A 10212-nucleotide genomic window follows, 5' to 3' on the forward strand; every position below is an offset into this window, starting at 1 on the left:
CTCCCCGAGCACAGCCCCGACCCCCAGGCTCCCCGCGGAGCCGGCCAGAACTCTCCCCTAGTGGGGCAGCTTCCTAAATCCCTCTTGGACATGGGGCTGATCCAGGCCTCAGCCCGGGGTCCCTGGGAGGCAGTGCCTTGTGCCTTCCACATGCGCTTCCACTGGCATCTGCATGGGGCCTGGGGTCAGGGAACGTGGAGGACTAGAAGGTGCCCACAGGGCTGGGCCACCCACCAGGCCACACGGACGTCTGGGAAACCAGCAGTCTACACTCCACTGGAGCCCAGCAGCCAATGCAGGCCTCTTCTCCCACTTTGTCCCACCAGCCCTCGGCAGGGCCACTGCCCAGGAGCCCACACGGCCTGGGCCTGACCACCCACTGCAGCTGACACAGGCCACCTCTCCCGTCCGTCCCACCGGCCAGGCCGCTGCCCAGGAGGAGCCTGTGTGGCCAGGCACTCACCACCAGGATGCCAGCAAAGGCCCGCATGTTTCTGACCAGGTCCAGGAGAGTGTTGGCCACCACGGCCATCATCTGAGGGCGGGAGAGCAGCAGCCCTTACCCCTCCTGCCCCCACCCAGGGGCCCTGACCCGAGACACAGCGGGGGCCGCTGGGACCTCACAAGCCACTGTCAACCCACACACCTGGATACACACCCACACACCTGGATACACATCCACACACCTGGATACGCACCCACACACCTGGATACGCACCCACACACCTGGATACACACCCACACACTAGAAACACATCCACACACCTGGATACACACCCACACACTAGAAAGACATCCACACACCTGGATACACACCCACACACCTGGATACACATCCACACACCTGGATACACACCCACACACCTGGATACACACCCACACACCTGGATACACACCCACACACTAGAAACACATCCACACACCTGGATACACACCCACACACTAGAAACATCCACACACCTGGATACACACCCACACACCTGGATACACATCCACACACCTGGTTAACACCCACACACCTGGATACACATCCACACACCTGGATACACACCCACATACCTGGATACACATCCACACACTAGAAACACATCCACACACCTGGATACACATCCACACCCTAGAAACACATCCACACACCTGGATACACATCCATACACCTGGATATATCTGCACACACCTCTCTACACCTACACACGTGTATACACACCCACACACCTGCATCTGCACACTCCTGCCTACCGCTGCACACACCTACAGACAAACCCATACATCTACACATATCTGCACACACCTGTCTACACCTACACACACGTGTGCACACACCCATATACCTATATATATCTGGATACTCCTATATACACCTCTACACCTGTAGACAAACCCATACACCTTTATATATCTGCACACATTTGCATATGCCTACACACACCTGTATACATACCTACTCAAATATACCTACCTGTGTCCACACCCAAACACCTATACATTTGCATATACCTATATATATCCATACACGCTTACATCACCACCTGTATATACAACATGCACCTATACACATATCCGTACACCCACAGATACCACCCACCTGTGTGTACAGACCACACCCCCACATACTCATGCACACAACATACCTGTGTACACAATACACACCTATACACACCTGCACACCCATCCCCACATACCTATACACACCTGCAACATCTTTATACACACCTTCACCCATCCATAAACACCTGCCCACACCATATATGTATCCTCACACCTGTACGCACACCTGCACACACCTGCATACATACCTCCAACCATCCACATGTACCTGGACATACCTGTATGCACACCCATATGTACTCACATGCCATACACACCAACACACATGTATCCAAACTCACACACACCTGTATGTACCACCTGTGCATACACCTACATGTGTCTCCACGTTATGACTGCAACCCCCACAAACACTTCTATGCACACACCTGTACACACACCCACAGGCCAGGCACCCCCCCCCAAAACCACAGTACACACACACCCATATGTATCCACACCCCCATGCCCCTGGACACACACCCCCACCTCTACCCGCATGCACTCATGCACTCCCACGCACCCCCACCCACCCGCCAGCCTCATGGGCTCCCCTCCCCGAGGCCTGAATGCCAAGACCCTCTTCTGCCCAGGACCTCTGTCCACACTGTACAGGCTGGGGCTGGGCCCAACCCCACTCAGAGGGTCCTCGCCACCTGTCGCCCTCCCCTTTGAGGTCAGCGTCACGCCCCACTGGCCAAGGCTCACAGACGGTCCCGCCCCCCGCGCTGCGTCAGGCTGGCCCACTGTCCCTGTGCCCACACACACGTGCGGCCCTGGGGCTCTGCAAGCTTCTCCACAGGCAGGCCCCGCGCCCACAGCCTCCCATCTCCCGCGACCCCACTCAGCACCGCCAGCGGGGCGAGGTCAGGGGTTGGCCCGAGGGGCCCCCAGTGGGCCGGCCGCCTCACCTGGATGTTGGGGATGGTGCGCAGGAAGCGGAACACAATGAGCATGTTCACCAGCCGTGTCATGTCCCACAGGGACATCAGGCCCACCGTCTGCGGCCTCCTGGAGAGACAGGCGTGGAGGCGGCTCAGAGCCAACCGGATCCAACAACGGGAACAGGAGGCACGAGAGACGCAGACAGCAACGGCTGGGGGCAGACTCACCAGCCTCAAGCACCGCCACAGCAGAGGGCCCACCCGAGCCCGCTCACCCCGCTGCCCTCGCACCCGTCCACACGGCCCGCACAGCCACTCCGTAACCCTCCGCCGACCAGGAGGCTGCAGACGTGTCCCCTCGCCCTCCTTGCCTTTCTGTGGCGAACCGTCTTAAACGTAAGCCCGCACTCCCACATCACCCCCAAGTCAAAGCTCTGAGCTGGGCCAACGTGTGGCTTTCAAATGCCCTTTAAAAGAGGGGACGTGCCGGCTTGAGGAGCACAGCAGCCTGGCTGTCCCTACAGCACTGACGCTGCCAAGGGCGGCACGCAGAGGCCGTGCCGGGGAGTCTGCCCCGCTCCTGCTCGCCACAGCTTGCAGGAGAGCCCCCGTGGTGGCACGCCTGCAGCTGGGCCCGGGGCTGCATCTTGGGCTCCCAGAGCTGATGGCACCCGCCCGGGGGCGGCCCATCCACATCCCCAGACAGAGCAGCCCCTGGAGGTTTTCAACCCCTTGACAAAGTGCCATGGCACACGCAGGGCCAGGAAGTACCCAGCTCCTGGCCTAGGCTCCCCGGCAGGGCCGGGCCGGGTGCTGGGGCCGCACCAGTGCCCAAGTCCAGACCAGCCTCACTCCTGCCATTTCACAGGTAGCACACCTGGCACCCAGCGGAGGGGTGACCCCAGCTCTCAGGCTGTGTGCACGCAGCCCAGGTCTCCAGCTGGTGGAGCCCGTCACCCCAGACCTCAGGGCAGCTCAGCGTCCAGCCTAGGGACACTTCAGGGGCCCAGGGGGTGAATGGCTGCTCCCCGTGAACCACCTGGGCCCAGCAGCTCAGCCAGGACAGAACCTAGCATCCTGGTGCCTGTGTCAGCCCCTGGGGACAAGCCAAGACACATCCAGGGCAGCCCCAGGAGCCCGGGAAGGGTCTGCAGGCACCCACACCATGGCCGGCAGGAGCCCCCAGGTCAGCCCTGCCTTAAACTGCCTGAGCATGCGGCCAAGGCTCAGGTGACCCACACACAGACCACACAGCACCCGGAAGCACGCCGGCGGGGTGCTGGTGCTTGGCACCTCCCCCGGTGTCCTCAGGTCACATACCAGCCGGGGTGTGGGATCCGGTACACAGCCAACGTGGAGATCTCTAGAACCTGCACAGACAGGAAGGCTCTGCTGCAGCCTCGCCAACCCAGGACGTGCACCGCGAGCTCACAGAGGCCACGAAGGGCTCAGGCACCGCCCGGGCAGACCCCGTGGGTGGGAGCTTCATGTCAGGCTTCCTCCAGAGACAGGGCTGCCCCCAACAAGGCAGGCGGAGACGAGGGTCAGAGTTCCTCAAACCCGAGCATCTGTTCATGCGCCAGGGGCCGCCGGCTCTAACCGGTCAGCGATGCGTGATGGGTGATGAGTGATGTCACGGCTGTGAAGACCCCCAGCCGCAACCCCCCGCCACAGGCCCTGGGGGAATGGATTTAGTGTCTGTGGCCACTGGGTGCCTGGGGCCACCATACCCTCACTGCCTGAGCTAGGATGACACTCAAGCCTTAGTGGCTGTGCCCTGTGCTGGGGTCCTGGCCAGGGCTCCTCTGGGGGTCTGAGAGGCACCGGCTACAAGGTCGCTTGGGTCCAACGCTGACGCCACAGACCCCGTCCCCTGCAGAGCCCGCCTGCCCAGCGGCTCAGCCACGGGAGCTGCCCCCCCACTTGGGCAGGAGCCACCCCCAGTGCCCTCTGGTCCTCGGGAGCCTGACACACAGCAGAGCTGGCGCGGGGCACGGCCCCCACCGCCAACCACCTGCCGCCCATGCCCCGGCCCTGGGAGCTCTACCAGCAGGAGCAAGGTGAGGAAGCCGTCAAACAGGTTGCTGAGGCGCGACACATAGCCCTGGAAGCCCAGGGCAAAGATCTTAAGCAGCATCTCCACCTGGTAGTACAGGATGAAGACGGAGTTGAGGATCTGAAAGGGCAAGGTGGGGTACAGGGTCAGTGCTGGGGCGCAGGGCTGACCCCCGACCCCACCCACACAGCCTTACTCCTGGAACCACTGGCCCCCCCGATCCCGCCCACAGCAGCTGAGACGGCACAGTGGCCCACCTCAGTGCTGACTCGGGGGGACCTCTGAGCCCCGCCCTGCAGTCAGTGACATGGGATCCCACACCTGGTAACCACCACCTTATGCTCACCTGGCCTATCTGCCCACCACACTGAGGGCCCCTCTCTCCGACGGCTGGATGGCTGGCACCACTCCTCTGCATCTCCCCCCCCGCCCCGTCCCAAGGCCTGCCTCTCCGGACCCTCACAGGCTGTACCGCCTCCCAAGGGAAGGGCCTGCCCCGCTGGAATGGCCATGCCAGCCCAGCCTGGTGCCCTCAGGCCCCCTGGGTAGGTGTGCCCCTCTGAGCCCTTGCCACAGCACAGAGCGGGCCCGTGCGGAGAGCGGTGCAGGGCTTACCCCCAGGAGGAAGTCGTCATGGTCGTCCTGCACCATGTCTGAGTCCAGCACCAGGAACACCTGGGAGCCAGAGTGAGGGGTGCTCACCAACCTGGCCCCAGCCACACGCACCTTGGGGCACACTGCTGCCGCGAGGCACAGCCCAGGCTCCGGGGGAGGGGGGCCAGGCGGCAGAGCAAGGGGCCCCACGTCCCGCCAAGGGCAGGCCGCACTCACGCAGATGGACACGAGGTTCCCAAGCGCGATGCAGTTGCCCAGGTAGTCGAAGTAGCGGTGGCCGAAGAGGAACTGGGCACTTCGCAGGAGCGCAGAGCGGTACTCGGGCCTTGGGGGGAGCTGCGATGGGGGCACCCCTCAGGATCCCGCTCCCACGGGAGCCCAAAATCGCCCACACCCCTCATTATGGGATTCGACTTGTTCCCACCTCAGCTCACGTGCTGGTCTATCCAGCCTAAGAAAATAATCCCAAAGATGGAAGAAGTTTCACGCCCAACTGTTCCTCACAGTGGTCCGGAACACCAGAAAGGGCAGACACAGCCTAAGTGCCCAGGGAGGGCGTAATGAAACCACAGCGGGACACACAAGTCGTCTTATTTGTGTGCAGAGTGCTTGTCACAGTGTGGTGAACACTGTATGACAAAACTATGGGCTTGTCACTAGAAAAAATTAATTTAGAACAAAAATAACTCACACACAGCTAACAGGCAGAGTGGAAAAGGATGGAGGATAATCTGGCAACAAGCCCATTAACACACTCGGCTGCTAACGTAAGGTCGAGGGTTTGAATTCACCCAGAGGCCCCGCGGAAGAAAGGTCTGGTGATCTCCTTCTGAAGGGCACAGACACACACACCCTACGGAGCACGGCCCTCTCACCCACGGGGTCACCAGGAGCCACACTCAGCAGTAACAACCTGGCCCGCCTTGATTTCACTGTGTGTTTATTAAGATTAAACTACCCAGGAGACCCGCATTCCCAGCATTCCCAGCATTCCCGTGCTTGGGACCCCCTGCAGAGCCTCGAACGAGGGCCCAGGAGAGAGGACTGACATCAGTGGCACAGCCCGGCTCCTAGGGCCGCCGGCCCCCCGCACCCACCCACGGGCACAGCCACGGGCACAGCCACGGGCACAGCCCGGCTCCTGGGGCCCCTCAAACACCCTCCCATTGCCTGTGCCCCCTGAACCCCACAGCTGCTTCCTGCCTACCCAGTGGCAGCACACTAGCCTCTGGCGGGTGACCAGCAAACATCTCCACCACCTGTGGGCAACCACAGCTTGTCCTCAGGGATGAATGTCTGCCCACTCACAAACCCCGGACGACCAGCCACCCCTGGTGACCAGTGACAGCAGAAGCTGGTGGAGAAGGTCCCCCATCAGCCAGGGCTGGCCCCAGGAGCTACCTCCTTGATCACCCTTTTGTCCACCTCATTGAAGAGCTTCTGGAACTCGTCAGCCGACAGCAGACCATCACCGTAGGAACGCACCTTCTACAAAAGACAGGAGCCGGTTGAGCAGGGCCGTGGCCCCAGCCACACTCCAGGGAACCAGGCCCATCTGCTGGCAGGTGGCCCAGGGGAGCCTGCCACACAGGCAGGCGGCGCTACCTGCTCCATGGCCTGTTTGCACTGCGAGGCCACGTGGATTTTCTTCAGCATCTGCAGGACGATCTCGGGCTTCACCCCAGCCCTGGGAGGAAACAGACAACGCTCCGTGAGCACAGCCAGATCCAGGGGCCTGGCTTCCGACCCTGAGGCCCTGAGAAACAACAGCAGATGGGCTCCGGAGCGCCCGCCATCCGTCCTCCCTCCCCGTAAAACCCGACACAACCCATCATCCAAGGGAGGAATGCGGAGACCCAGAGCAAGCAGACGCCAGCTCCCAACAAACGAGCTGCAGGACAGACCCGTCCCACTGGGGGCACCTCCTCGCCCACCCCCGCGGGGCCCCGAGCCCTCGGCCACAGGTGCGAATGGCACGGCTGGCAGGAAGCACCCAGGGCTCCCGGGGGGCATTCAACAGGGAGAACAGGGCCAGGGCCTTAGGGCCCTTATCAGCCTGTGGCCTGGAGGGGGCACCAGGACCAAGAGGTCACATGGACAGGGGCACCATGAAGGCCTGGAGCCCCAGGGACATGGTGGTTTCCACGATTCCAAGCGGAGTGCCCACAGCCCAGCAGCAAGTGACCTGCGCTCACAACACAGGCGTCCTCAGTGTCCTGCCCGTGGGGGACTGCTGACCTGGCCAGCGCTTCCGTGTGCACGTTTACACCACAATACAGAAAGCTCAGCAGGGTCCACACCTGCCAGCGGGGGCTCAGCACACAGCAGGTGCTGGGCTCGGGGAACACACATGCAGCCCCATTCCAGAGCAGCGGCCCCTACTCTCAGAAGAGGGTCCCAGGCCCTCCCCCTCCTCGGGATGAGTCCTGGCCGTCCCCACACTCACGCCCGACCACGGCCTTCTGTCCCCTCCTCCAGGGAGGCAAGGACTTCGTATGCAGCCCGGGTACCCAGCCGTCTCCGGAAGAGTGACGTCTGCAGAGAGAGCTGCAAAGGGACGACACGGGGGTGCTCGCTTGGCCCCTCCCTCAGCCAGAGCCCAGGCCTGAGGGCACCCGGCTCCCCAACCCGGGACAGCTCACGTTCAGCAGGAGGGGAGGGTCCCGCAGGCGGGCACCCAGGCCAGGGCTGCCAGCAGTCAACCAGCTGCAGCTCCCTGTGGACCCTGAGAGCCAGCAATCCCAGCAGCCCTCCAGGAAGGGGTATCCTCGGTGGCAACAGGGATGGGAAACCGGCAGCAGGGGACACTGCTCCTAGAGACTCTCCCGCAGGGCACAGTGCCAGGCAACAGGTGCAACCACTGGAGCCAAGGCCAACAGACCACCCGTTGGTCAGCCCAGTCCCAGATCAGCCCCGGCCTGCCACCCTGGCGTCCTCTCCTGCCGAGGACGGTGCTGTCTCACCATCAGGTAACCCCGGAACTGATTGTAGATGATGGCCGTCAGTAGGTTCATCAGGAACAAGCTGCCTTCAAGAGGAGAGGCGGTCAGCGTCCTCCACGGCAGGGCGAGTGTCCCCCACAGCCCAGTCAGTGTCCTCCACGGCCTGGTCAACGTCCCCTATGGCCCAGTCAGTGTCCCCCGCGGTAGGGTGAGCAAACCCCAAGGCATGGTCAGTATCACCCATGGCCCGGTCAGCGTCCCCCACAGCCCGGTCAGCGTCCCCCACGGCCCAATCAGCGTCCCCCACGGCCCGGTCAGCGTCCCCCACGGCCCGGTCAGCGTCCCCCACGGCCCGGTCAGCGTCCCCCACGGCCCGGTCAGCGTCCCCCACGGCCCGGTCAGCGTCCTCAGCCACGGGCTGGCAGAGTGGGAAGGGCAGCAGTGTCTCCACCCCACCCAGAAGCAGCCGGGTCTGGGAGGCCCCAGGGCGTGGGCCAGAGAGGACTCGCCTCCTGCCGCAGCCCCCACCCCGCGTGCTCATCTACAGAACGTGTGCGCGCACGCCCGGGCCATCCAGCCATGGGCACATCAGCGTGAGAGACCACGCAGACCACAGGCAGGCCCACCCGGGTCACCAGGATGAAGTTACGGGGATGGAGGGCAGCCCCCGGCCCAGGATAAGATGAAGTTACAGGGTCAGAGGGAGGCCCAACTCCACGGGGGACCCCATCAGGGCAGGCCCTGGGCCGAGCACTGTGTGGCCGCAGACCCACCCAGTCTCACCTATTACGGTGAAGAGGATGAAGAAGATGCAGTAGGCCCGGTTCTTGGAATACGCTGGCATCATCACTGAGGGGACACTGAGACATTAGCACGGGGCCTGAGCCCCACCAGGACCCCACACCACCGGCCCTCCCCCAGGACAGGAGGCCGGCTCACCCAGAGCCCAATCCTCGCACCTCTGCTTGCACGCCCTCGGGAACGGGGAGCTCACTACCTTCCTAGGACACTCAGCCCTATGTTGGGCTGACGTCGCCCCCACAAGCCCTCCCAGAGAGGCAGGCAATCTCTGCCGGCTCACGGTCATCACCCCGACCCCGCAGGGCCCATTCCTACCCCCTTCCCCACCGCGCCCACCGTCAGGGCTGTTGGCTGTGGTCAGCAGCACCAGGAGGGAGGTCAGGGCCTCGGGCAGGTTGCGGAAGTAAGTCAGCCTCTCCTTGCTCAGCCCATCGTCCTGCCGGGAACAGATGTGGGCAGCTGGGCTACCAGCTGCTGCCTGAGGCTTCCATGGCCAGGACCCAGCAGGCCCCTCACCACCATTCCCAGCAGGCTCTGCAGCAGACAGGCTCTGACTCAAGGCACCCACCCACTGCCCCGTCCCTCCACTCCCCTCCCCACCCCCGGCCAGGCCTCACCTTCTCACCGGCGAACAGCAGCATCCCGAACATAGTGAACAGGCACAGGTGCAGGGTCAGCAGCAGCGCCACGCTGGGGGCAAGCGCGACGGTCAGCACAGCAGGGGGCGGCCCTCCGGCCAGGGCGACCGGGCCCAGCGTGGCAGGGGCAGCCCCCACGCCACGGTGACCGGGCCCAGCGTGGCAGGGGCAGCCCCCACGCCACGGTGACTGGGCCCAGCATGGCAGGGGCAGCCCCCACGCCACAGTGACTAGACCCAGGGACAGCTGACCCCGCCCACATCAGTGACGACGCACCCACAGAGCTCCCCAAAGTGCCAGCCTCCCATGCCCAGGACCAGACCTGCTCAGCCTCAAGGGGTCCCAAGAATGTGTGTGCTGAGCCCCAGGGGGTCCCACTGGCCATGCCCAGTGGAGGGCTCTGTTTCACGGAGATTAAACCGCAAGCCCAGAGCATGCCCCAGGGGCCAGTGCACTGAACAGAGGCCGGGGCGGGGGGGAGGGCTGGGGAGAGGTTGCTGCCACAGGAGGCGGGGACCTGTGGGGAGCGAGGCCGAGGTGCCAGAGGCCTGACCACAGGAGGAGGGCCAGGTACTCTGGCGGTGACAGGAGTCAGGAGGGCTTCTGAGGGGAGAGGAAGATGGCAGACCGGGGAGGGGCTGAAGGAGACAAGCAAAGACCCGGCCCCCAGCAGAGGGGCCTCAACAGGA

At 63.3% G+C, this 10212-nt stretch overlaps 1 protein-coding gene across 1 annotated transcript in view; it reads right to left on the reverse strand.

The window, feature by feature from the left end:
* Positions 1–10212, reverse strand: part of TPCN2 (two pore segment channel 2) — a 33252-nt gene that overhangs the window by 3113 nt on the left and 19927 nt on the right. Inside the window, exons 6-18 of the mRNA XM_042781506.1 lie at positions 9503–9575; positions 9222–9321; positions 8868–8933; positions 8106–8170; positions 7589–7689; positions 6748–6829; positions 6544–6630; positions 5359–5478; positions 5143–5202; positions 4519–4647; positions 3792–3841; positions 2499–2598; positions 464–535 (exon numbers count right to left, since the gene is read on the reverse strand). Of these exons, the coding sequence (XP_042637440.1) occupies positions 464–535; positions 2499–2598; positions 3792–3841; positions 4519–4647; positions 5143–5202; positions 5359–5478; positions 6544–6630; positions 6748–6829; positions 7589–7689; positions 8106–8170; positions 8868–8933; positions 9222–9321; positions 9503–9575 (1105 nt within the window). The remainder of the gene's footprint in view (positions 1–463; positions 536–2498; positions 2599–3791; positions 3842–4518; positions 4648–5142; positions 5203–5358; positions 5479–6543; positions 6631–6747; positions 6830–7588; positions 7690–8105; positions 8171–8867; positions 8934–9221; positions 9322–9502; positions 9576–10212) is intronic.

The sequence above is a fragment of the Orycteropus afer genome, unplaced genomic scaffold (assembly GCF_000298275.1).
Source record: "Orycteropus afer afer isolate SDZICR_OR568_19922 unplaced genomic scaffold, OryAfe1.0 scaffold00130, whole genome shotgun sequence".
Classification (NCBI taxonomy): domain Eukaryota; kingdom Metazoa; phylum Chordata; class Mammalia; order Tubulidentata; family Orycteropodidae; genus Orycteropus; species Orycteropus afer.